The 27,289-nt window shown below is 32.4% G+C and overlaps 3 protein-coding genes across 13 annotated transcripts in view; 2 read left to right on the forward strand and 1 right to left on the reverse strand.

Moving 5' to 3' along the window:
• The window catches only part of LOC126915262 (ankyrin repeat and BTB/POZ domain-containing protein BTBD11), a 32,950-nt gene extending 23,096 nt beyond the window's left edge, over nucleotides 1–9,854 (forward strand). For 7 of the 8 annotated variants that reach the window (XM_050719773.1, XM_050719775.1, XM_050719774.1 and 4 more), the window contains 12 exons: nucleotides 3,422–3,626; nucleotides 3,884–4,129; nucleotides 4,213–4,692; nucleotides 5,429–5,759; nucleotides 6,162–6,397; nucleotides 6,474–6,676; nucleotides 6,793–7,527; nucleotides 7,633–7,901; nucleotides 7,980–8,185; nucleotides 8,266–8,559; nucleotides 8,633–8,815; nucleotides 8,916–9,854. In XM_050719773.1, the coding sequence (XP_050575730.1) occupies nucleotides 3,422–3,626; nucleotides 3,884–4,129; nucleotides 4,213–4,692; nucleotides 5,429–5,759; nucleotides 6,162–6,397; nucleotides 6,474–6,676; nucleotides 6,793–7,527; nucleotides 7,633–7,901; nucleotides 7,980–8,185; nucleotides 8,266–8,559; nucleotides 8,633–8,815; nucleotides 8,916–9,122 (3,595 nt within the window). In that variant the 3' untranslated portion in view covers nucleotides 9,123–9,854. The remainder of the gene's footprint in view (nucleotides 1–3,421; nucleotides 3,627–3,883; nucleotides 4,130–4,212; nucleotides 4,693–5,428; nucleotides 5,760–6,161; nucleotides 6,398–6,473; nucleotides 6,677–6,792; nucleotides 7,528–7,632; nucleotides 7,902–7,979; nucleotides 8,186–8,265; nucleotides 8,560–8,632; nucleotides 8,816–8,915) is intronic. The other variant, XM_050719772.1, reaches the window with a different exon arrangement.
• A 341-nt stretch (nucleotides 9,855–10,195) lies between these two features.
• On the reverse strand, nucleotides 10,196–14,874 carry LOC126915268 (syntaxin-12). 2 transcript variants are annotated; one of them, XM_050719796.1, is made up of 6 exons: nucleotides 14,547–14,874; nucleotides 13,561–13,820; nucleotides 13,262–13,427; nucleotides 13,052–13,179; nucleotides 12,479–12,612; nucleotides 10,196–12,406 (listed from the first exon to the last, which is right to left on the reverse strand). In XM_050719796.1, exons 2-6 carry the CDS (start codon nucleotides 13,785–13,787, stop codon nucleotides 12,231–12,233), a joined length of 831 nt encoding a protein of 276 aa, XP_050575753.1. In that variant the 5' UTR covers nucleotides 13,788–13,820; nucleotides 14,547–14,874; the 3' UTR covers nucleotides 10,196–12,230. The 2 variants fall into 2 exon arrangements, with proteins under 2 accessions (XP_050575753.1, XP_050575754.1); XM_050719797.1 differs by having other exon boundaries at nucleotides 13,561–13,764; nucleotides 14,547–14,863.
• A 408-nt stretch (nucleotides 14,875–15,282) lies between these two features.
• Nucleotides 15,283–25,990, forward strand: LOC126915265 (eukaryotic translation initiation factor 4 gamma 2). 3 transcript variants are annotated; one of them, XM_050719782.1, is made up of 8 exons: nucleotides 15,283–15,393; nucleotides 21,251–21,362; nucleotides 21,492–21,708; nucleotides 21,791–22,727; nucleotides 22,808–22,945; nucleotides 23,194–24,083; nucleotides 24,289–24,591; nucleotides 24,917–25,990. In XM_050719782.1, the coding sequence occupies exons 4-8, from the start codon at nucleotides 21,830–21,832 to the stop codon at nucleotides 25,022–25,024; spliced, it is 2,337 nt and encodes a 778-aa protein (XP_050575739.1). In that variant the 5' UTR covers nucleotides 15,283–15,393; nucleotides 21,251–21,362; nucleotides 21,492–21,708; nucleotides 21,791–21,829; the 3' UTR covers nucleotides 25,025–25,990. The 3 variants fall into 3 exon arrangements, with proteins under 3 accessions (XP_050575739.1, XP_050575740.1, XP_050575738.1); XM_050719783.1 differs by lacking the exon at nucleotides 15,283–15,393 and adding an exon at nucleotides 19,685–20,111; XM_050719781.1 differs by lacking the exons at nucleotides 15,283–15,393; nucleotides 21,251–21,362 and having other exon boundaries at nucleotides 21,481–21,708.
• Nucleotides 25,991–27,289: the final 1,299 nt, after the last annotated feature.

The following is a 27,289-nucleotide window of genomic DNA, read 5'->3' on the forward strand; positions in this document are numbered from 1 at the left end:
ACCATGACGATGAAAAATGAGCATGTTACCCGTGAGGCTCGCATATGGAATTCGCGTAACCGCTTGGCGGTTCGGTCTTCGTGGTATTTAACGGTTTTTGCGGAAACTTATAAGTGGTCGCGGGAAATAGATTGTGAGGTTTGATGGACGACGCATGGTCAGTGCTTCGCTCATAGTCCGTTGGATGAAATGAAGTTATGATGGGAAAGTTTGAATTATCCGGTCAGTTTGAGTATTTTTATAATAAGTTTCGGCAGATTTTTATGTTAGTTTTAGATAAATTCCAGGTTTATATAAGTTTCCATCGATATTTGAATTTTCATATTTTAGAAAGGCAATTATTACTCGAACTTCCTTTCATCTCGTCCATTTGCAATGGTCTTTTACCCTTGGAAATTTATAAACAGCTAAAGAGATTCACTAACGTGATATGAAGTTAATTAACGATAAGAAACGCAAAAAATTGAAAATATTTAAGACTACGACCTGGTAGATCATTTAATCGTAGTTAATTAAAAACGTATAATTGAGGCATCCATAGGTAGAACAGATGCTTTGTATGTAGAAATTGGTTGCTGAGGTAGAACTAGTTATAACAGAGCATAGAGATCGGTATAATAAAACATTTTAACAACAGGTATAAAGAACACAATTTAGCAGTATTAACAATTTTAATTGCATTGCTATGTACAAATAAATTATTTGTATAAAATAAATTAATCGAAATACGCACGTGCTATAGTTAGAAAAAATGTCCGTAATAACTGCAATGATCTTTTAAATAGAAATCATTATGGTTATAGCCTTTGTCATTTATCACGTTTTTTTAACCTATTTTGATCGAATATCTAAAAGAACAAATTATTCTCACGGGGCATAATTGGGTAAGCCCCTGTGAATGAAACGTTTATCAGCTGCAGCGCTCCTCCTCGCGACTATCTGTAATTGCATTAAGGGCGCGTTTCCACTGGTCCGCACGAAACACGCGCATGCGGAACAGTTCAAGTAAAAAGCAGGTGCCATGATTCGAAGGCTTGCACGTACCACGAATATTAATTTATATCGAGTGAGTCACGCGATTTAAACATACGAAGATCACAGGAAAAGGCACGATAAGTATATCTTTATTAGTCGTTTTCATTGTAATATCACTTTATAAGACTAAAAATAGCTGAAATATTATTTATTGAACTACCCTCGCTATATTATTTGCAAATTCGTTCCAGAGATGAAACGTTTGTTTTGTAACTTCAATGGTGGGGTGGTGGCGTAATTTGACGATTAAATAAGTATAATTTCCATCGGCTTTTTCCTGTTAGGAGGGTAGACTAGTTTGCTTGATGATGAGCATTAGACGGGAAGAAAAGGGATATTATATCCAAATGTGAAACCTTACTGTCATTATATAATACAAGTTTTGTTTTTCTTTGGTTTTGTTATCACTAGTTGTACACGAGTTCTATTGAAGATTGTGTTACCGATTTAGAGAAACAAAGAGTGTGTTTATATCATTCGTTAATGGTATTAAGCACAATTTTAATTTCAGAGGAAATGGTAAATAAAAGTGTGAAACTTGTTTCACCAGAGCATTACTCTTCTAGGTCAGTTAGTATCTGTGAAATTAGTACACTGTGCAGCTAACATTTACTTTTATATTTAATATAGTATACACAAATAGTATAAAAAGGTTAGAATACTGCATACCTAAGGTACTTTGAAATCTGCACAAATTTCACAATAAAACTTAACAATCAATCCTCGTACCTTGCACCATTAACCCTTTACGTACATTGATTTACTAGTAGAAACTAGCCGATGTCGATTTGTCTCCTCTCCCCTGCATCACAGCTACATCAACATTATTCAACTGGCAATGTATATAATTTCCTAGAAAATTTCCATTAATCAAGCCACTTTTACTTAATGTTAATCCATTAAATCTTTATCCATCTGGCTCTCGAACTAAAGGTTGGAATTTACCCTTTTTTAACAATTTCAAACTCAACGTCAAAATACACACCTGTACGTACGATGGAAACACAACCTAATGGGAAACACGCAAGCTCGTCGCTTACGCAGAAACCGGCTCGTACGATTAATTACAGGCCCGAGAGGATCGCCAAGAAGACGACCGTAGATTTTTGGAACGCGATACTTTTCTCTGAATTCGGAACAAATCGAATTTATTTCCGAGTCGGGCAGTTTGCTCATCGAGAAAGAATTTGAAGCGCGTGAACGCCCTACGCGATCAACAATCGCGAGAAACAAAGAGGTCACAATCGAGATACACGAAACACATGTGGACCATGATCTACCTTTCCCGAAACTTATCGAGCACGTGAATCTCTTGCTACTTTCGTACAGCTACAAATATTGTTAATTTGTACGCTTGAACCGCGTTCATATGTTCATTCGTGATTCGTTCGCATGCAATCCTAGGTTATATAATATTAGGGCAATACCGAGCATAAAGAATCAACAAATATGTAAGAAACAACAGCTCATAACTTTTATCGACCGCTTTTATCGATCGAGCGCTACACGAACTAATTTCCGTGAATAGAGAGCGCTTTTAATGAATCAATGAGATAGATGGGGTTAACAATTAGGCTGTGTAAACAACTATGTATCATGCAATTTACGAATGAAAGTATTATATATCATTATATATACATATTATATATATATAAATATTCAGTTAATGCTAATATAGAACAAAAACAACAAACCTCAAATAATCAAAAGCGTACGATAAGCGATAAATATCATTCATCACGATATCACATCAGAATACATAAATTATTACATATATTTCGATGCAGTGATCTTTCATAATATTCTATTATATTTATCTCTTCAATCTCTGATGAAGACATTGAATACTTTTGTTGCTCCATAGATTCTGAGTTCATTGGAGAACGTGATTTCTTTCAAAGCTAAATCGTTCTAACGGAATACGCGGTAACCAAGTATTTTTTCAACGTTCTTGCTTTTTTAAGGCACAGTGGAAAAGAAAGATCGAACTGGCAAGGGCTTCGCTGGATTATAATTATTTGGCGGGCAATTAACGAGAAACTTGCCTAACAGGATATCGAATAACGTGCCCCCCCCCCCCCGTATATGCTCTACACGCGCGGCTAATGTGTAGTAATAGTAGACTTTATAGAACAGTAGTTTATTTGATTATATCAATGTAAATAATCATATAATTTAAAATTTTTTGTTTAATTAGTTAAATTATGTAATTATGAATTCTTTTAGGAAGGAATATCCACTTCTTCGAAAAGATACTATATGAATTAATTTACGTATATTACTTAATAGTAAATTGCGGATGTTTATGCAATTATGAAAAATTTTCAAAATTTAAATGTGCTAAATTTATTTCAAAAATTTGAAACGATCTAAAAATTTGTTGTAGACCGGCCGGTGGCAGTGGACGAGAATTGTACTGTCCTCCATACTCGAAAGACTTCACAGAAAGTTCTCCAAAAAACGGTGTTCATAATATGGTTCACATGGTGGCAGAAAGGGACACGGACAGCGTTGCTCCAACGCCAACGCCTCAACATCCCCATCACTCTCAACACTACCATCTTAGTTTACATGAAATTCGCGCGCTTCAGGTATTTTAATGCTCTTTTTGCAATCTAAATATTTTTTAACTCATCCACAAAATTAGTGTTGCGATAGTGATATGAACGTGATATTCGACTTTTCATTCTCATTCTCAAAAACTTAATCATTATAAAATTCTAAAGATACTAATATTCTAACAATCTACTCCTTATTCCTTATATTCCTTCTTCACCATCCATCATCATCTCACGATATATTATGATGTTGAAGAGCAAACGCTATAAAATATGAACATCTTTTGTAGAGGCGACCAGAATGTACCGGTAATAGTTCATCAGATGAAAATCGATCGTCAGGACATGCAAGCATGTCGGACACAGGTGGCCACACGAGTAGCAGTTCACCACCGCATCGTCATCATAGGGCACACAGTCCACAGCAGCTGAACTCTGTGCCAGAAGACGATCGTTTATCGGCCTCGGTTACTCAGAGAAATGGCAGGAATAGATCTGGGCAAAATCGTAACAGACACAGAGCTACACCCGCTAAGGTGTGCTTTTTGCAATAACATAGAAATCCATTGTTGATAAAAATCATTGCCTTAAATTTCTTTTTCCAATAACTATATTGTAGTTACAGGTCCCATGGTCAGGTTCTGGCTTAGAAGATATCAAACTAGCAATTCAGCAGCTTACTATGCGTTCCCATAAATCGTCTTCCACCTACTCCTCCTTGAGCGGATCCGAGAGTTCAGAACCAGCTGTAAGGAGACTGATGAGGCACTCCAGCTTAGAAACCATAAATACCAACGTAACCAGTGCTGACGAGTTCGTCTGGGTAGACTCTCATAATCGGCTGGTAGAGTTACAGCAATTACCATGGACGCACCACGATGTCCTTCGCGTGTTGCAAAATGGTCGCACTAGAGAACACATGGAGCAAGTCTCTATGGAAACGATACCGCGTCTCTCTTACCTGCTGCAACGAGCGCTGGTTAGAATCGGTCGAGAAACTCAGAGACTGGCTAAACCTGTTGGTCTATGCAGTAAACACGAGGTATACAGCGCATTCAAAATCGTGCTTTGTCCGGCCTTGGCAGATTCTTGTACCAAGGTACGTGAAATAAAACACGTGATTCGTTGATGTGATAATTAAAGATGAGTAAATTGCTAATTTAATATTCTAGGCATAAATTGCTTATCTAAATACCCTTTACTATCTTATTCATTAATCAATATTAATAGTAATAAAACATATTATGTTACATTGATATTAGCAAAGGTTAAAACTGAGCTGATTAAAATAAATTCGTCATTGTATCCCTCAGGATTCATAAAGGTATAAATTCAGCTTTACACCGTAAGCGTTTGATCCGCGTGAATTTAGAAGATGGCGGGTGTCTTCCTGCTTGCATAGGAAATAACCCTAAACGGACAAAGTTCATAAACTCTGTAATAGCCATGCACTAATTTTTATATATGTTTATTCTATACACGCTTGCTTTAACTAGGCATCACTTACAAGGTAATAATATAGTAATGTAAAAACAGATAATACAATAAAGATAGGTAATGTTGTAGTAACATAATGGTCTCATAAAATAGGCTCATATCACAAAATACTTATTCTAATAGCTAAGTTTGTTTATATTGAATGTATTATGTATAAACAGCAATATTTGAATAATATTTAAATAATCAATCGAGAAAGTACGATCATAATACTAGACAACTTCTTGTCCCAGTAATAGACGAGTATTATATTTTAGCGACCTTGAATAACAGACAGATTTCAGGCAAATTATTACTACGTTAGTATAGACATTCATCCACTTATTTTCTTTTTATAGGCCTGTTTGCGTGCTGCAGCGATGTTCGCCGTATCTGGCGATCAGTTAAAGCAATCGAAAGCATCTCGATCCGGGCTACAACTACCAGTGGGAAGATTTCTTCGTTGGATGTCTGATGTACGACTAGGAAGAATGATACACGAGTATGCAGCCATATATTTGACCGCTGGAATCGAAAATCTGTTGGAAGAAATACTACTACAATGTATACCGACTGATCCCCATACAACATTGACTGCAACCATGTTGGAACATGCTATTGCAAACAGTGGAGATTTATGGGGTCTTCTGCAACCGTACGCGCATCTAAATGCTGGTCGAACGGCATCAGGTAAAATTATTTTGTTAGGAACTAAGCTAGATAGGCAATAATTATTTATGCAAAAAGTATTCCTTTATTTCCCAACGTGCTAATTAATATTATTTTAAAATCTATTATTTCCCGCTTTAACCATATTATGACCCCATCTACTACTTAATTACTATAGTTAATTACGATTACTAATGTAATTCTTTTCTTTTTTTACTGTTAACTGATATATTTCAGAACTTATTAAAAAATTCATTAAACAATAAATATTCCTAATATGTTTTGAATTTTTTATATAAATTATTAGCCTTTTAACGTATTAAGATGTATTATAAATGAAATAAACTTCATTTAATCCACTTCCTTATCTTAGGAGAATCTCACATATTCCATGATCTTAGGAGAATCTCATAATGTTCGCAGGTGCACTTGCCATGCCACGTTGGGCCAGTATCAGTTCTTTAAATTCCTCCTCATCATCTCGCAGCGGAAGAGATGCAGCGGGATCAGCGTTAGAACCGTCGCTTTTAACCACCTGCGTAGGATCAATGTCAGAACTGGTAGATTTAATATCAAAAGTAGCTCAAGCAGGACGTTCACCTATACCTTTAACAACCAAGGCATTGAATGCTCTCTTTTATTACATGAGGTGTTCGCAGGTTTGTCCATTTGATCCGGATCTTTGCTCTTCTTTTCTATTGTCTGAATGTAATGTAATGAAACAATTTTATACAGTTGGAACACGGTGAACGAGGTTCCGGGATACAAGAACTCGCATACGAACGAGCGTACGTCGTACTTCCGCCACTGGTTGAATGGCTAAGAGTTGCGACCGCTCATGCAGAACACAGGCACGGTCTAGTTGTGGATCAAGATGACATTAATCAAGCTGCCAGATTGCTATTGCCCGGAGTAGATTGTCCTGTTAGACCGATATGGTAATACATATTAGAATTTACAGAGTAATAAAAGTACCTTGAATACCCTATAAGGCAAGATCCCAAAATATAATGTTAGCTTTTTAATAAGGTTTTGTAATAAACTTCGTTCACAGCTTCGAAGAAGTTTCAGTCTGCTCGAAGCGCATTGACGATTCTGAATACGTCCGGCTCCTAACTATGGATATGGCCTTCAAAATGCTAACAAGCGGTCGTGCAGATTTAATAGCTCAAGCCATGCCTCTTTTACCGTCGACAAAGATCAACACTGTGAATGATAATGGCTTCACTGCTTTAATGATAGCGTGTATAAACAGTGATGAAACCGCTGTTCTAGCATTGTTAGACGCTGGCGCTGATTTGAACATCGAAAGTCCACCTCCATCCACTGGACAATCAGCGAACACACCTTCCAAGGCTCCAGCAGCTCTAAATGTATCAAATGCTAGAAGTCCAATGACGTCATCTGCTGTAATGACTCCAGGAAAGAATGTGCAGTCTTCAAATTCGTCTTCCAGTTCACCTAGCGCCTCTAGTAACGTTTCTAATAGTACATTCTGTAATCAGTCTGGATTCAATGCAGAAACGCAACATTGGACTGCTTTAACCTACACGGCGTTGTTAGGACATTGTAATATTGCTAGAATATTGTTGGAGAGGGGTGCAGCTGTTGAAGGTGGGGCTAAATTGAGCGAAGATAAATCTACGGTTACACCATTGCAAGCGGCTACAGCATCTGGCAATTATGAAATGGTTGCACTTCTTTTGGCTCATGGAGCTCAGCCGTTTTTATCTACTTTGATAAAAGATTCATTTTCGTACTCTGGTTCTGCTCAGCGGGGCTGTTATAGGCAAGTAAAATATTTATTTTAATTTTCCTGATGACAAATCTAATATAGTTTATTATTGTCCAAGGAAGTAGTAAATTATAATCGCTTTGTATTCTTATCTTATAGTGCAATATCAGTAGCAACAGCTCATGGTCAAAGGAGTTGTCTTCATCAACTGTTGTCTCACCCATTAAACTTCTCTGCCAAACGAGGAGAAAAAGAAGTATTGTCATTAGAAGAAATTTTGGCAGAAGGTAGTGCCGGTACTAGTCCCCAACAACAAACTGTAGATGGAAGAGGAAATAGAAGAGAAGGCAAAGAGCCAGTCTTTAATAAAGTTCAAACTAAAGCTTTACAAGAAGCAATGTACCATAGTGCTGAAAGCAACCACTTAGGTAAAACAAATTTGGAAGAAATCATCTTAAAAAGTATACTTATATATTTTTTGTATAAACATATGAATTTTTTCACAGATATCACGATGGAACTTCGTGGATTAAAAGTGGGTTGGACGTTACATTGCTGGATGCATAGTCTTGCAACAGCTCACGAAATAAGATTAGATTCGGTAATAGATCAATTACTTCAAGATTTTCTTCAAGTTTGCCCAGATGACTATTCGACACAATTCGTACAAGAATGTCTCCCACTGTTGTTTAACATTTTTAGATATAGTAAAGTAAGTCATATTTCAACTTGATTAAAGTTGATTTGAATAAGAATATTTCTTATATCTTTCGACTTGTATTTTTTCTATAGAAAGAAGGAACGACGCTTCTCCTCGCGGATATTTTCTGTACGTGCTTTGGATGGGAACCAATAAAACCTATTCGAGATACAACACTTTCTAGTGGATCCAGAATAGATCCCAAGTTTGTAAATAATCCAGAATTAAGCGATGTACAATTCAGAGTGGAGGGCAGAGTCTTCTATGGCCATAAAATCGTTTTGGTCACATCGTCACCGAGATTTAGGAATATGTTAAGTTCAAAACTGTGCGAGGGAAATCCTCCTATTGTACAAATTAACGATATTCGATATCACATTTTCCAGGTATATAATACTTCAAAAGAGCTAAAAAGTCTTAGCTTTTTATTTAAGATTTAAACCATATTTTAATATTCAGATGGTTATGGAATTTCTATACCATGGTGGTTGTGCTACGTTAGAAGTTAATCAAAGTGATGTTCTGGAGTTAATGGCAGCCGCAAACTTTTTCCAATTGGATGGATTACTTAGGTATTGCGAGGCACAATGTTCTTCTATGGTTGATCTCGACAATATCGTTTCTATGTATATTCACGCAAAGGTATCTTGTTTAGATTTTATTAGATATAATATTATATACCACAAACATTTTGTTAAAGAGGAAATATAAAATAAATGATTTGTCATTTAACAATTTCCAGGTTTACAACGCCACGCAACTTTTAGAATATTGTCAAGGTTTTTTACTACAAAATATGGTCGCTTTGTTAACTTACGATGACTCAGTTAAACGTTTATTGTTCGCTAAAAAACTGCCTAATCACGATGTCCTCGCAGGCCTTCTTCTTACTTTACAAGCAAGAATAAAAGCTAGACGATCTCAGCAACAAAATAAGATGAAAGCTTAGAGATATGTTAAATATCATGCACGGTATTTATATTAGCATCGTCATTATCATTTTACTTTAGCTATCGTCACTTGTAGTGATAAACATATCCACGTATATTTAAATGACATCTTTTATGAAAAAAGACCCGTAAGCGAACTAAGACTGAGTTTTTTCATTATTTTTAACTTTTTTCTATCGGTTATTCAAATATAAATTATCAGCAATACTTATTGATTTAATATTAATATCTTAGCATTTCATTCAGGATACTAATGAACCATAAAACTTACGTTTCTGTTATGCATTTATTTTATTCTTGTATAGTATTTCTAGTTTAAGTATTTTTTGTAAACTACGTGCTATAAATGTACATTAGATACTATTCGAATTATATAAATTACTGTTATAAATGAATCCCATGCGTACATACTATAATTAAAGTATTAATTTTTTTTAAATTAATTTGTTCATCACAAATTTTTAAATCATGTAAATATAAAAATAATTATAATAGAGTATAGACGGTAGTATATGCTGTAAGCTTTTAGTGACAGCAAGCTATTAATATATATATAACAAATGAACATATATATTTTGTATATAAAACAGGCTGGACAGTTTAAACGCGATAAAGAAATGATAGTGCGGAATATTCAAATGTTATCTTATGTATTAATAATACAACATAATTTGTACATCTCGGTTGCAATAAATTATAAATATTGTGATAATGAAAACATTAAATAATAACTGTTTCACTTCTTGAAGCCTAACAAAACTGTTTATATTTTTCATCACAATCTTGTTTACATAAACTTTATAATTTGTATCACAATGACACTTGCAGCAACTCATAAAAAAATGTAAAACATCAAGAAATTAATGCAAAATGTTGCCCTCTTTTCATGCTATCTGTATTTCAACTGAAGCTACTATTTTTTAATAAAATGTTACAAAGAATGCGGTACATTTCACAAAGAAAACGAAGAAGAAAACACAATTTACAATTAATACAGTGAAACATCATAGAGTTCATTATTGTAACAAAACTGTTGTCATCTGTATATACGTCAACAACGTAACAATGTTAGTATCATATATAATGCAATTTATTTTGAATGTTAGTGGTTAGTTGTATATACAATATTCAAGTTATAATCTTAATGATAACGTAATCATTGGACTGTTAAATTCTGGAATGCCTAATAATCATATAAGAGACAAATTGATTTATAGAAAATGGCTGTCTCAATCTTACAATAATCTGTACTGTATTCCTTTTTTAATGTTGTAACCTTCAGCAAAAATACACATAATTCATAATAAACAATATTATAATTCTATTAAAGAATGATTATAAAAAATTATAGTATATTCATAATTTATACAATTGAATTATGCTTAGATTAAGAACATGATATTTTTATCACTTTTATATGTCCTTAAAAGTTCTTACTTACATAAATTATCATGTAGTTAATAAGAACTACATAGTAATATATAGTCTCTTGTAAAAATGTAAGCTTGAAAACAGTTTTGAAGAAGTCATCAGTAGGCATTCCCTATATTATTGACATAAATCGCAAACTGCAATAAGTATTTTTTAATATTTTCTTAGTACCTGTATTTGTATATAAAATAGTAAAATGTTTCAAACACATGAAAAATGTAAATTATTGTTTTTTTCTCAATATATTACATATTTTATATTGTAAAGCTGTTTAAAGTGACTGATCTGTAAAAGTAAAGAAGCTGCGTGCGCATACATATAAATACATGTATTCATATTAATTTATACATAACTTTAAACATAGATGAAAAGATGAAAAGCGATAAGTAAGTATTCATGACATAATCATATAATCAAAATTTCATTTTCAGTTTGTGCAAATTTATATTTCCAAAATAAAGAATGGAGATAATACGTTATATGATATTACTTTTATAACAGACACATAATTAATTATTCAATAACACGAAACGAATTTATTGTTCCAAAATGATAACATGTAAATGACAAGCTAGTAAAAGAATATCTATTTTACAAAACATAATTTCTACTTATCACTTTTCATTACATTCAATTGATTAATATAAAGTTGAGCAGAATCTATCAGTATACATCATTTATCTGAACGGTAAAATATATGCGACAGAAAGTTACATTTTTAAATAAAAACCAGGGTACAGAATAGTAATTACATATTTATAGCACACAATTATAAAAAATGTTAAAACAAGATATAGTTCATTTAACAAATGCTATCTATACAAATCTTCAAACATTGATCAATGTAGTGCCACGTTGTTTATTTCACGTAATTCTAGGATAAACCCATATCTTTTTTAAATCACTTTATGCTTTCATTTGTGACCTTCTAATATCAATATAATAAAACGTTAAATAACACATTTTTTAAAGATTTACCATAATAAATAAATTAATGAATAATTTTACTACTTACATTAAGTAATTGTTTAATTATGATAAGTATATATCAAAATGTTGTATATAGTCAATCAGTAGAGTACATAGTTTTAATATGAATGTTTGACAAACAATATCTATTGCCATAAAATTTGAAGCTATAATATAACATTAACATTCTGCTTCGATGCTGGTTGTATTTATAATGCTGTATAATTTATTGAGAAAATAATATATAATACAATTAATAACAAAATGACTTATCAAAGTTTTTGTTAGACAATAGCTTGCAGATACAACAAAAATTACAGTTACTTTGCAATATTCAAAAGTTTGTTTCTGCTATTATTAAAAGCCTTTTATAAAAAATGACGCGGATATTTAATATCTTTGTTATGCTTTGCTTCAATGTGAGTTATTAAATTGAAGTTGCTTTAAAATGGAAAATAAAAAACAAGTTACGCGGTAAGAACATTATAATATGTTTTACAAGTTGGAAAGTAAACAAGGATAATACGTTTGAATTATATTAATTAATTTATAAACGAATATAAAATAAGTCTATCCTCTCCCCATATTGCATATCCAATATATAAACTGGCAATTTATATTTTTCCACGATATTAGTACTACGATCAGTAAGATAGATTGAGACAACCTTTTTCATTTGTTCGCAGTATCTACGATGATTAGGAGCGCTAACTTAATTTAGTGACTAGAATAATAATTAATATAACGGCAACTATGATCACGAGTAACAGTAAGACAAAAACTTTCCGTCGATATTTACTTAGGTAATTACTTCCCTTAACTAATTCTTGCGCTCCCAGTTCAACATTCACGTGAACATCTTCTATTTGATTCTCTATCGTGTCTACAATAATAAGCATTTATAAAAATATGCAAAAACGAGATATTTTTATAAAATTTGGACAGAATAGCTCACTGATTGAATCTCCTTGCTGATGCACCAATGCTACCAGTTCGCGTATTATTTGGTTTACATCCAAAATATCACCTTCAATTCGTTTTATCCTGTCTTCTCTCTCTAACAGTATGTCCTGTTGGAACTCAAGATTCCTAAGCACATCAGGAAAGAGAAGTACTTGTAGATTACTTTTTTATCATTTTATGTATGATCAATAATGTAATTTAAAGGACTTGTATTATGTATTAGAATATCGATTAAAATAAACTTACCATACACTCAAGTGCATTTTATAACTTTTCTATATGAATAATACACACTGTAATTATTTAATCTTTTCGATGAAATTTTTAATTCGAGCTATTTCGATATTCATACTATAAAATCTATGAATTAAGCTCATATTACGAAAATCATGAAAAAGACCTATTTGAATCTTCATTTTTTTAATAAGATTAGTATAATGTGAACTATTTCTCATCCAATTGCTTGTATGCAGACTGTGAGAAATAATCAAGCTCTTTTCATTACAAATATGTGCAGATATAGTTATGTATATCTATCAAAATGAGCATATGGTTTATTTCAAACCTTTGTGTCACTTTGTGTTCATCTTCCTGAGCTTGAAGTAAACGTTGTTGTTCTTCTTCCTCGGGATCCATAGGATTTTCTATACTAGTTGTAAGCAAAATATGTCTCTTCATTTTTTCAGCAATTGACTACAAATTCCATAACAAAGAAATTATAAGTACATGATAACATTACAATTAACTAGGATACAATTAATAAAATATATTTTACCTTCTGCATATCTGAGTATCTTTGCAATGCATCTTTGAAATCAGTGGTAAGTTTCTCAATTTGCAACTTCTGTTGTTTATCACCTCGCCTCATTAGCACTGTCAGTCTTGCAATGTCTTTGCTGGTTTGGGTTACTACTTGATTTGTGCTTAACTGTGTGACATGCCTTGTTACAAAATAAATACATAGAAAGTAAATATAAATATGAATTGAAATGTAAAATGTTAATAGGACATTAAAAAGTATCATATATATCTAAATTATTTGATCTTTATTTCAAATTTATTATAATTACTTACACCTTATCTCTTAGACCCTGATTATCTTTATTGGTTCCAACATTTTTATATGCACGTTCAAGCGTCTTCCAACTTGTATTTATTGTATATATGTTAGTAGTAATATTTTCACTGAGACTATAAAGTTCAGTAGGACTAAATCCTACATCAGGTACATCTGTCCGTTGATCCGTGGACCCATATGTTTGAGAACAGTGAGCCATTCTAAGAATAAATATAAGTTTCATTAAAATTTCTCTACTTCTAAAAGATTCAGAGACCTGCAAAATTTAAAAATAAAAAATAAATACATTTATAATTTTGGCGAATAATTTTTTTACGCGTAATCTTATGTTTATATATATAAACACACAATGAAATCTTAAAACCTATATGACACATCCATGAATAACACTGATAAATTATCACATATATGAATCACTATTAAAACTTTAAGGACATGTAAACATTATAAAAGAATTTTTATGTATTCCAATGTATTTAAATTAACATCATCTATTATTTGTTTATAATTGTATATAATTTCTATTCTCCTAGATTAAATATATTTAATCTTACTTTCCATAATACTGTTAAATGTATGTACCTATTACACGTATTTCAAATATTTTTCAATATTTATACAAAACACATAATGTTCAAACTTTTAAATTTTCTGTCAATGGTAATATTGTTAGTAAATGTAAAATTTATTGAACCCTAGGAAATACAATATAAATATGTATCAGATGAATGTTTTGAAGCTGTCATAAAAATGATATATTAGTTAGAATAATATAGTATAATATTATATGATACACATATTATATAGTAAATCAAAATTTTAATCAGCATGTATTAAAATTCTGTTCTATTTCTATTCGTCATTATGCAGCTGAATAGCATTCGGATCTTTAATGATATACGGCAAATACGTACACGAAAGAATAAAATTAATACGAGATAAAAATGCATAAATGAATATGTGACAAATATGTAAAACAAACCTGACTTATTTTATCACAAATGTTCTTAATATCTAAATATAAATTGCTTTATTAATTCACATTTAAAAATCAAGAGAACTATCTTTATGTACTGAATCTTAGAAACTGACAGTTGCCTAAATGATCTAATCCACCGCCTATGTGACAATAGCCCCTTTGTATACGAAACCGCAATTCAGACAGATTTCCACATTATCGGCGTTTCATATTTTTTAAGTTCAGACTCGGTATCTGTAAATAATCCATTTACTTATCGACTAATAAAAATAGATCTATTCTCTGATAATAAATTATTAATAATATAATGTACGTCTTGCGAATTTCAAATTAGTTTGTAATATAAAAGGAATTTAATATAGTCTACTGTGTCTACAACACCGTCAGTACTACTAGATTCAAAACATCACTTGGTAAACACTGTTTTATTTTATTATAATAAACAAATATAAATTGTAATCTTTCATATAAAGAAATTAATTTTTTTTAGAAAATTTCCTGTTAAGAGAAATAAATAAAAATATTAACTTACAATATAAAATAATTTTTTATCCATTCATAGAAACGAATGTCTGAAATACCGTCTTATATATTACTACCGCTAGGATCAAAAATAAAACTAATGGTACATTTATTTTAATATATTTCTATACGTTTAAAGCAATAAAAGGTAAGAAAAATCCGTAATAAAATTTTTCTATTGAACAGTTAAACCGACTAATAAGCTACTTTCCTGCAGGACTACATGTTAGTCGCATGGCGGACATTGGCTTGACAAGACGTACGGTACGGAAGTTCCCGAGTACGACCGACTGATTGCGAAAGCCTTCAGAAACAACAACCGTCGGCCGTAAGTAAACGCTATTGTGATTTCTCATCGTTTTACTCGCAAAAATCATACATTTTAATTTGTCTGCCTGCTACTATAACCAATTTAATACTAGTTTACCACGTTGCGTGTATTTTCTTCACAAAAAATCTGGTTAAAAGTTGGGAAATTTGGTAGAATTTTCTCGAGGGTTGCTTTCGAGTCAATACAGCTCGTACATAGGTCGTGCGTCATGTCGGTTCCGAACGCATCTTCCGTTCCGTCGACTCCCTATCGTATTTTATAGTTTTATATCTTGTTTTAATTCCAATTTTTTCATTCGATCGACTAGTTCTCGTTTGAATAACAGCAAAATTAAACAATGCACGAGTGGTAATTGAGTGTTGTTTGCAAGCACCTACGCAACTCCCTCCCACTTTTGACATTTTAATCGGTGTGACTTTTGGTGTAGGTTCATTCCTTTATCTTCTAGCATGTTTTATACACGTTTCAAGCTATGCAGATCTCGCATTTTAATTAGAAGCATATTTTCTTTTAAGCTATACGCGAAAGCAAAATTTTCGACGTTTATGATAAATCTCCTTCCACCATTATGTTCTGTTGCCTAGCTTCCTTCTAGATGAATTTTGAAATTAGTATCTTCCTTTCTTCGATTGTTGGTTACTTTCTGTTCAGTTGCAAAATCGATTCGTTTATTTAGAGAGTCCTATGCACACTGCTTACGTCAAAGGTTTCTTTAACTCTGCCCTATTCTTTTGCTCATCTTCGAATCAATCGGCTGTTTCTTTATTGTTATAGGAATTTCTTAAGTTCCCTTATACTACCAAAAAGCCATTTGTGATACGTATAATTTTGTGTAAATGCAAGAATTTATTTTAGAGAATTCAATTTTATTTTGCTATTCTACCACCCCTTACAAATGGGGGTAGTGATCTGGTTCTTACGCCCATATTGGCCATATTTTATCTTTATCGTACTTCAAAAACGAAGATATATTTTCACGTAGCTCTTAAATTTTATTGGTGGAAGTAATAATTCCTGTAAAAGGATTAAAGCATTAAAAGCTTTTTTATTCGTTGAAAAAGAGTGAAGTTGGAATGTAAAAATTAACAGGGTTAGTCGTCTCTTAAGAATTTCCTTTAGACAAATAAACTTAGGAATTTTTCTAGTGATATATTCTAGAATAAGTTTGAGAAAAAAGTGTTCGTTTCGACAAATTTTTTGCTGTTCGATACACTGATACATTCGTTTTGTGACGGATATGGAGACAGACTCTTGTAAACATATGTATGCATGGAGCACACATACGTATTCATCGATCAATGTGCACGTACACGCATAGGCGTGTACGAAACCAACCAGCCGTACACTGTCATGTTTCTGACGTTCCGCTGGAATTTTTGTACATATATGGCCTCAAATTTTCGATTAAGATAGATACTTTTCATGTTCTCCATTTTATATATTTAAAATTATAATGTCGTTCCTTTGGTAGATTTTACATTTATAATTCATTTATCTTTCTATTCATTGTTGTTCATTGTATGCTATGGTTGAACAAAGAAACTACAAAATGATGCCGAACTAATAATATATTGCGTTATCTTTCTAACAGAGAACGAATTTTTAGAATTGATTTTATAAATTTCGAATTTCTGTTTATTTAAAAAAAAAGCATTTCTGGCAACTATTTTTCATCTATTTCGTTTCGTCATAATACTTGAGCAAGTGATCTTCAATTTCATTTTTGGTTCATTGTGTTTTTCTCATTAAAGATTTTTTTTAATATATCAATATATTGTTAATATATGTGATTTCTTTCTTCAAATTTAAGTTATAATCTTTTCTATGGTCAAAGTATCTTTTTTGTCAAATCAAAACTAAATTAGGATATAAAATTCGAAGATTTATAAGCATGATTCGGTTGAAATTAATTTTTATATAGGAGTATATGTAATTCGTTCAAAATCAATTTTCGTTTCGATGTGAAAAACTTGTCACCTCAGTTTCTATAATGCCATACTAACGATCCAGAATTCTAACGATTACAACCTCGAAACATTTAATACTTGGGGCAGAGCGTGTTACAACATGCGCACCCGTGGCGAGCGCGTTCGTCGTGCGCCTTTAAATGCTCGGCCATATGACTGTTCCTATGTCGGACGTGTGACGACCGTATGTGGCCTCTTTGTTACACCAAACTTAAACGCTTATCGTACTATGAATAGACGTACTGATTTTCTTTCAGCTGTCCACTTTGTGCGGCTAATTTGCACTTCGCCACGTAACTATGTCACTTGCTAGAAATTTTTGGTAAATTCGGTATCTGTGTTTCTGTGCATGTGCTAATTATGCGAACCATAAAAACGATCGTGAATGTATAAAATAAAATTACAACTCTCCGGTAATTAGATTATAGTTGGAATGTCGAGAAATTTTTAAATTACATGAAATTCATTAAATAATGAGATGTTAAATAATGTGCATTGTCGTGAAAAATTTTAGAGGCAAGGAATTTTGGTCCCTTTTTGTGTAATGCTATTTCTCTAGCGATTATTGTTTATAATGTTGGTAGTATTATCATAGATCTATTTGCTATTTCTTTCTTTCTAGAAATATTTTAGAATATTATTAACGAGAAAATATTCTCTATAGAAGTTGCTTTAAGTGTTTAGTGAAAAATTTCATTTGAATTAGAGGTACTTCACTTTCTTTTTCCTACAATCGCTGATCTTATGCGTTATCGGCCTTCAAAAGTTGGCAACCTTGTTCTAACTCGTGGAGTGCAGCCGTCACGGCGCATCAATGACGTGTCATGAGGAAACAGAATAATGGAGTGTCTGAAGTATTCAAAGAAGGATAGCAACTGCTCGATCTAAGTTTCGTTGTTATCTCTTTGTTTATTGTTAGCACGTGGCTTCACTTGTACATAATTATTTTTTAAGGTCTCGTTTAACGTCATTTTACACTATGCATTGTTCAAAATTGTTAAAAATGTTACTGTCTTCATTTTAATTATAATTATATTTAATTAAATATTTAATTATATTTTCATCAGTAATTTTAATTTTATTTAAGGAAAAATACGCAATATAAATTATTACAAGGTAATATCTATTTTGGTAAACATATTTAAAGACATTTAAACTTTTGGATTATTTTTTGCTTTGTTTTACGATAATAACATTCGTAGATATACTTATGACATATTCAACTTGGCATGCGCTGTAGCTTCAAAAACTATAAAATTGGTATAACTGTTTCTTTGCAATCTGTTTCTTTGGAACTTCCGGTGTCATAGTTCCAGAATTCCATAGATATTTAAATCATAGAATGCATTATTTTTATGATGCATTTCCATACAAGTTTTGTATACAATTTACGATGAAATTATCAATATTTAAAATTATTATTGAATTATTATACAAAAAAGAAGAAAATTACAAAAAGTATTTGATTATAGTTTAATTACATATTTGTAAAATTATTTGTATATAGTACTTCGTTTGTCATGTCCAAATTGAAATGTTCGGTAGATATTTAAATGCGTATATTTAAATTTAAACAAGATAAATTTAGAACTGCTAAGAAATTTCAATTGTTATTTTGGGTAATCGAACAAGTCAAAGTGATTGCCTTCCCTAAACCTTCGTGTACTTGTCTGACAACGAAAGTAATATAAATTTAAAAGGAAACGAAACCAAATACCGGTTTAATGTACCAAAGAAATTTTCAATGTCGAAGCATGTTGCAGACAGCAACCTTCATCGTGCAACCCAAAGTAATACTTTTTAAGTCACAATATATGTATGTGTAAGTACATACATATTCAATGGTATTTAGTTTCCGCTTTTACCGAGCGAGAATTTTTGTGACCGTATATTGATATTCCAAAATTACATTGTTCATCCAAATTTTCTACATTTCTAAAAATCATTCAAAATAATTTACAGCAGTATCGTATATATCTCCCATTTCTACTATGTTATTACTGTTAACAATTTCAATTTACTCTTGGAATTCTTCTAATCGCAAAAAAGCTTGTTATTTCAATACATTTATTTTTCATCATAAAGTACATTTATAAAGATAAGCAAAACACTGCGCAGATTACTCAAGTTTCATTTATCGCATAAATTACCATAAATGCATACAATAATTAAACATTAAAACTCAAATTTATACATGTATATTTGTCTGACAATTTTTGCACATACTTCTAATTATTATAGATTCCACCTTACTTTTTCATCTCATAAACAGAGATAAGTGTTTTTCATGGTAAAAAAAAGTCTATAATACTGCGATTCAAAGAAAAAGAACATTGCACAAAGAACTGTACATAGACTTGATATTGGAATCTTTTCTGTTCTCGAGATAAAGCTATTCTCTGTTTTCCTCCATCCGGTAGCATATAATTGAAAACAGACCGAAGGTTTTCCAGTCATGCACCCTAAATACATGGATCGCTTAGTAGAGGCGGTCAAAGGCGACCTTAGTCGAAGTCAGGACGAAGTTGTCCGACCTCGCCCGATCATGCTGGCGATAGAAGCCGAGATCGGTCGAGGTGAGACGACGAAAGGTTCATTGACCGTCTGACCATGAGCCGCGCCCCACATACGATCCTCTCCACGTTTATCGTCCACGGCTTTTGGTTGTTTTGTTCGTAACCGATACCTCAAGATCAAAGCCGTTTCCCTGGAGAAGGTCCTCGTCCTGCCCGTTGAAGACCTTCACTTGTGAGCGCAATAAGGCTGCACACTGTTAATCCGTGCTTCCTGCCGTTAGAAGTCTTATTCTTACAAGTAGACTGCGGATGTTTATGCATCTATAGGAACCTTAAAGCTCCAGAAATCCACATAGTATGCAAAACTATAGTTTATTCAAAGTATAATAATATTTGCTGTAATATTTAATAAACGAAATAAATTTTTGCTTTAGATTCCATTTCTTTAATTGTATTCCAAAAAATAGGAATTTACATAAACATCTAGCAGCCTACTTATAAAGTAATTGATATTTTGTTATTATATACAATAGATGGAAAAAAAGAAATTTAATTTATTTTTTTAAATTTGTTTTGTTGTGATTTTGTATTTTACATGTTACATTATGCTCGGTTTCTATTTACTTGACTCCAAAATGATGTTTATTATCAAAAGAGAAATAAATAGATGTTTGTGTTATGTTTTTATGATTTATTAATTGTTGGACAAGAGTGAATGTTTCTCACCCATTTTGCATAATCATATTTAGTACTACAATGTTGAAATATAAAGAAGAAAAAATCTATGTTCTTTTTTCTTTACAAAAATTGTATATGTTTGAAAATTTAATTTATTTTTGGAAATAAATTTGTATTGTACAGTTTACATAAGTATTATATATTTAATATATTGATATTAGTAAATTCTTTAAAAAGTAGGGTGTTCTTTATTTGGAAAATACTTTTCAATTGTTCTTTTCATAAATTTATCCCTCCGTTTGAGAAGTCTTTCATAGAAACATTTAATTTATAATTATATCATTATTATATAATGATATGATTATCACATAGTAATTTGATGACAATAGTATAAAATTCATTAAATATATTGTAGTACACATAGTTCAAAGATTGATTAGATTTAATGGAGAAATAATAGGAATGCATTTTGTGCAAAGAGATAAAATTATAATATACTTTTTCAGACTGCACACGATAACTTGTACTCTAAGCATCCCAATTGCATGTGTGTTAATACATCATATTTTTGCATCATTAGGTACAAAAGGCTGCGATATTAATAGTCAAACATGGATGGAGTAGCATGCGTGTAAGCAATAAATTATTGATGAAATGACAGGTATTCTTATTGTAATCTTCTTTTTGTTTCAGCTTCCTAAAGGAAGATCTGTGTGCTGTGATTTATCACTCAGGGGGCCGAAACACGCGCAACAACGGACAACCCCACAGGACCGGGGGGTGCTTCTCGTGTCTCGGGAGGAAGGTCAGGGTCTAGAAAGTTACCTTGGCTATAACAGTCATACACGAGCTGCTTCTTTTTACACCCAATCAATCTTCTGTGTTCACTGTTATTTGTAACACACTGAAATTAAAAAAATTCGATGCCTTCCAGGGACGATATTCGCTCCCTATCCGCTGAGCAACGCTGGATCCCTCCTTCAACTGTTAGACGCGATGCACTCACCCCAGAAAGCAGAAATGATCTCATCTTTAGAAAGGTGCGGGGTATTCTTAATAAGCTTACGCCGGAAAAGTTCGCAAAGCTGAGCAGCGACCTGCTCAACGTTGAGCTTAATTCTGATGTGATTCTCAGAGGTGTCATTTTTTTGGTAAGAAGATGATAAGTACTATAATATGTAAAATAAAATCAAAATCTGTATAATTCAATATTTATTACCATTACACTTCTAGATCTTCGAAAAAGCACTTGATGAACCCAAGTACAGTTCTATGTACGCACAGCTGTGCAAACGGCTGTCTGACGAAGCTGCAAACTTTGAACCACGAAAAGCACTCATTGAAAGTCAAAAAGGCCAAAGCACATTCACAGTTCTCCTTCTTAACAAGTGCAAAGACGAATTTGAAAATCGTTCAAAGGCAAGCGAGGCATTCGAAAATCAGGATGAACTTGGCCCAGAGGAAGAGGAACGCCGACAGGTGGCTAAGCGCAAAATGCTTGGTAACATTAAATTCATCGGAGAACTGGGAAAATTGGGAATCGTATCGGAAACGATTTTACATCGTTGCATCCAGCAACTATTGGAGAAGAAAAGGCGAAGGAGATCCAGGGGGGATACTGCCGAGGATATCGAATGCCTTTGTCAAATCATGCGTACCTGCGGCCGTATCCTTGACTCGGATAAAGGCCGCGGACTTATGGATCAATATTTCAATCGTATGAACTCCTTAGCTGAGAGCAGAGATCTTCCTCTACGCATCAAGTTTATGCTGCGTGATGTCATTGAGCTACGCCGTGATGGCTGGGTACCGCGTAAGGCTACCAGCACTGAAGGTCCAATGCCAATTAATCAAATTCGCAGTGATAATGAAGAGTCTTCGAGGGGAAATGGCTTCCATAGACGTGAGGATCGCCTCGGAGCTGAATTTTTAAGAAAAATGGGACGTAGCGGATTAGACATGGATATGATGGGAAGTATACCATTGACTTCTCCATCGTTCGGCATGCCATCCCCATTCAGCCCTAACGGATTCTCTGGATCTTCCGGGGTTACTTATGGCCGTCACAATCAACGTAACCAGCCGGGTTACTATCAGAATCGTAACCAAAACAATTATCAAGGAAAACACAATCAACAGCAACATAATTCACCGCAAAACTTCAATAACAGTACGTATTACTTTATTAAATGGTAATTTATTATTAAAACATGTACGTCTTGCTAATGAATCTGTTTCATTGAATTACAGATAGCAATAAAGAACAATTACGCTTCAATAAAAATAAGATGTTGATTGGGCATCCAGAAGAAGTATCACTAAGACCATCAGCTAATTCTATGATGTTTAAACAAACTAACATCAATCCCAACCTACCTCTCAACAGTGGTATGTATTTTTGTTAATAAAATATTATTTAGTTTTGCAAATATTAATTTTTCAAATGCTTAGTGGTAACTGTTAATAATGTATATACATAATTTGGTTGAAAAAGATAATAACACTAACATATGGTTCAACCAAATTCATAGTCTTCTTAAATAATCATATCTAATTTAGATGTTCAAATTTAACATATAAATGCTAATACGCATGGCCGCACACAGACAATTTCTAATTATTATTTCAATTAATAGATCTGTTCACAGGACGAGCATCGGAATTACCTCTTCTACGTACTAGCACATTAAAACCCAGCTCGCCATTATTGCACAAGGAATTGTCACCAGCAATCGTAATAAAACAAGGTCCTGTAGATAAACGAGAAAAAGCTCGTGATAGAAAGGATAAAGGAACCTCTAGAGAAGAGATATTGAAAAAAGTGAACTCCTTGATGGACGATCTTGCTTCTCATACGAATATACAGGACGCAATAACAGCTTTTCAAGATCTTAAAATACCTGAACGATTTTTACGTCACGCAGTTTATACGTTATATTCTAATACATTAGACCGCGGAGATTCTGAGCGTGAACTCGCAGCTAAACTTGTAGTTGAATTGGAGAAAGCAGACATGATTACCGTACAGCAGATACATGAGGGATGGAAAGAACTAGTGTCCAATATTCCAGAAAAAGAGAGTACTGTGCCTTGTGTAGCTTCTCACGTTGCCTTCTTAACAGCCAAGGCTATTGTGGATAATTTAATTCAATTAACTGATCTGGTTGCTGTGACAGAAAACGGTCAGCATCATCCATTGTTTTTACTTACACTTCAGCAGTTACATAAAAGCCAAGGCAAAGCAAGACTCACACAGATCTTTAACGAGAGCAAGGTGAATCTTATTAGCCAGCTACCTGAAGCAGACAAAACAAAAGAGAGACTTGCGGAGATCTTGGAGGACAGAGAATTGACTTTCCTTTATCCGCTTCTTAAGATCCAGGGAGATATATGGCGTCAATTAGAATATGACCCAAATCCTAATACTCTTTACAAATGGATCAAAGAAAAACTAGAACCTTCGCATCATTCTGATTCAGAGTTTATTAACGCTTTGATGAACGTTCTTCTGAAATACATTACACAGGTTAGTATAAAAATTAATTAAAATCGTTATTTTATCTTACTATATTTATTAACTATGTATAATTTCTTTTTACATTTTTATTAGTATTGTATCATTATTATAGTCATTTTGTTGGTATCGTAAATAGTTAAAAATCTCATGTCCCCTCTTCCATACTTGATTTTGATATCTTTATAATTATTTCTATTTTTCATGTTTGTATTAGGAAACAATACTGGCACCTGGGGTTGATCCTTCTAGTGTAGGAAAATCAGTAATAGATAAGGAAAAAGCATTACTGGAAAAATATGCACGTTTGATGCGTTTACTCTTCGTCGATATAGAGTCTCAAGTGACAGCTCTCCATGCACTTCAAGCATTTTGGTTCTCGCACAATTTTCCAAAAGGGATGCTATTGCGATGGTTTGATGGACTTTATCGATTAGAGGTGATTGAAGAAGATGCCTATTTCAAATGGAAAGAATGTGTTACTGATGCTTATCCGGGCAAGGGTAAAGCATTATTTGAGGTAAATAGGACTTCAAATTTCATAATATTACATTAATGTTTCAAATTTTATGTATGTCTACAAATTAGCACAGTACTATACAGTACAATATAATCAGTATTTTTTATTGATGAAATGCTCCTGTGCTATAAAAAGTACACTTAATTGCATAACAATTTCTATGAAACACTTGCTCAATACCAATACCAACTGCTTAATACCAATACACTTTTTTTGTTTTCATAACTATAATTATTCTATTTGACATGTGATTAGTAATTTATATCGTGATAACAAACTAAACTTAAAGAAACTTGTATTAATTAATAATGTTTAAATGGTGTAGGTCAACAGTTGGTTAACATGGTTAGATAATGCATCCACGGAAGAAGAAAGTGATGATCATAACGACGATGAAGACAACAATAAAAACTACAGAATGCAAAAACTGTGAGAACAATACGTTCTTCCGGTTACCTATAATTTGGAATAGGGTTTTGCTATCTATATTACTGGACCAGGCGGTTTCAGTTTACTAATTGAGTTGTCTCCATCTATTGCCACAAACATCTTGTTAGTCTGTGTCAAGCCCTCGTTCAAAGAAGATGAAGAAGACAAAGAAGAAAAGGACTTTACAATCATGTCCACAAAAAAAAAAACAATACGAAAAACATAGTTTGCAACCCATCGAGTGGTTTGCAGCAGACTTTCTAAGGAAGAAGTTTTAGAATGTTTTAGATAATTGAATATTGATATGATTTGTTATCATATTGGGCCAGCAGATGTATCAACATTCGCCGCTGTATGAACATCGGTGCAGAAAGAAACAAGAAAAAAATTAGTCTGGTGATTTGTGTTGTCAAAGTTTTTGTCTAGTATTGTGCATGTGTCACGTTTTTGTAAGTCTTTTTGTCCGCGTCACCAGCGAGTCGCTTGTTATCTCTGTGTACCAGCTTTTACATTTATTATGAGGAATTATTATCTATTATTAACTATTATATTATTATTACTATTATATAATTCATCACAACAGTCGAAATACATCTACTTTTCCTAAAGAAACAGAAAAAGATATCCATCAGAAACAGAGGACTGACTCAGTAGTATAATATATAAAGTGCGACTAATTAATTCTCTTCAAAAGGTAAAACAAAAAAAAAAGAAAAAAAATTGAATGAATTTGTAGATCTTGAAAAAACGGAAAACACTGAGTCAAACTTATACACACACCAATCAACCAAACACCATTTTTGCCCATGTACCTATATTTGCTGCTCCATTAATTCTACTCTAAAATACTAATCAAAGCAACCAGCAGCCAACATCACAATTCACTTTAACGTAACATAACATAAAAAAAATTTAGTGACACGACTAAATCGTATTTAAAAATAAACATACCTTGGTGTAATTTATTACAGATGGCCCCCTGGTTGTTCTGTCGATGAACCAACAGTCACCTTACCTTCTTTTCCTGCCTATAATCTCTCCTAATTAGAATTCTACGCATCAACATACAATTTTTTTTTTTAATTAGTGCGTAACTTTCAGACACGATGCCATAAGTTCGCCTAAAAGAAAGTTAGTGCAATATCGCAACTTCTCATGATCGGTGAAAGAAGAAAGCAGATATTAATTTAGAAATTAATTCATCGACTTTCGCTTTCCCAATAGCACATTCGAATTGAATTAATTTTGTTAAGCCTCCTTGTACGTAATTATTATTATACACCAATTAATTAAACATAAGAATTTGGATACTTTTTTCTTTTTTTAATTATTTATCGATAATATTCCAGGATAACGTACGCATTAAAAAAAAATTGTTAATTGCTACGTCGCCCCCCAATTCTTGTTGCCGTACTGAAGAATTTGAATTAAACTGCATCTTTTTCCCACCATGTAGTAGGTAATTCGCACCCAGAGTGTCGTCAGTCCAAATACTTATGTTGAATCGATCATTGTTAAATTTATTTCTTTTTTGAATACACATTTATCGGAGGTACGCATTATTCACAAATTAATTGAAAACTCGTTCTAGAAAAATAAATTCATTATTCTCGATACGTTTAATTCAAATCGTGTGTATCAGATGTGTATTCATTTATTGTTTTATTTAATTCTCAAAGATAATGACTTAATCCTCGCTGCGATAAATTAATTCTAATTTGAAAATATTCTTTGTACGTGGAATATATTTAATAGTGACATTAGTGTAATATTTTAATGAATATTTGTGGTATAATTATGTGTTTTGTTTGTTGCCTTCTTATTATGAACATGAAAAATAAGAAAAAATAATTATCTATATAAATAATTAGTAAATGATTAATATCAATAAGTACTATTCAATTTTTCAGCTGCTATGTAACATGCGATATTGTACTTTAACTTTATTAATTTATTTTTCTCCACGTATATTAATTATAAATTAATTGAAAATGAGCAAAAAAAAAAATAATGCAACGTACGAATCATGTATAATATCGTCAGTATTATTTCTCACATAATGGACTACATTATAATCGTTTTTAATTGATCATAGACATTAAACTGATAAGAAATCTCTTTTATCTTTATCAATAAAATTTGTTCCTAGGATTATCATCTTTACGACTTTGTGTCTGTCGTTCTCTCTTTCACCATTCACTGTTCATTTTCACGGTTAACAAAAAATTTACGAAAGTATTACAATTTTTCATGAAAAAAACCGCTTTTC

Source organism: Bombus affinis, chromosome 4 (assembly GCF_024516045.1).
Source record: "Bombus affinis isolate iyBomAffi1 chromosome 4, iyBomAffi1.2, whole genome shotgun sequence".
Lineage (NCBI taxonomy): Eukaryota > Metazoa > Arthropoda > Insecta > Hymenoptera > Apidae > Bombus > Bombus affinis.

What these genes read in the sequence shown, in the direction of transcription:
- LOC126915268 (XM_050719796.1), bottom strand. Translation starts at nt 13,787, where the DNA reads ATGAAACTTATATTTATTCTTAGAATGGCTCACTGTTCTCAAACATAT. An exon ending in GATACTCAGATATGCAGAAG is followed by an intron (nt 13,180 to 13,261) that starts GTAAAATATATT and finishes TGGAATTTGTAG; the next exon opens with TCAATTGCTGAAAAAATGAA. An exon ending in GAACACAAAGTGACACAAAG is followed by an intron (nt 12,613 to 13,051) that starts GTTTGAAATAAA and finishes TGATGTGCTTAG; the next exon opens with GAATCTTGAGTTCCAACAGG.
- LOC126915265 (XM_050719781.1), top strand. Translation starts at nt 21,481, where the DNA reads ATGCCTTCCAGGGACGATATTCGCTCCCTATCCGCTGAGCAACGCTGG. An exon ending in ACCGCAAAACTTCAATAACA is followed by an intron (nt 22,728 to 22,807) that starts GTACGTATTACT and finishes ATTGAATTACAG; the next exon opens with ATAGCAATAAAGAACAATTA. An exon ending in AGGGTAAAGCATTATTTGAG is followed by an intron (nt 24,592 to 24,916) that starts GTAAATAGGACT and finishes TAAATGGTGTAG; the next exon opens with GTCAACAGTTGGTTAACATG.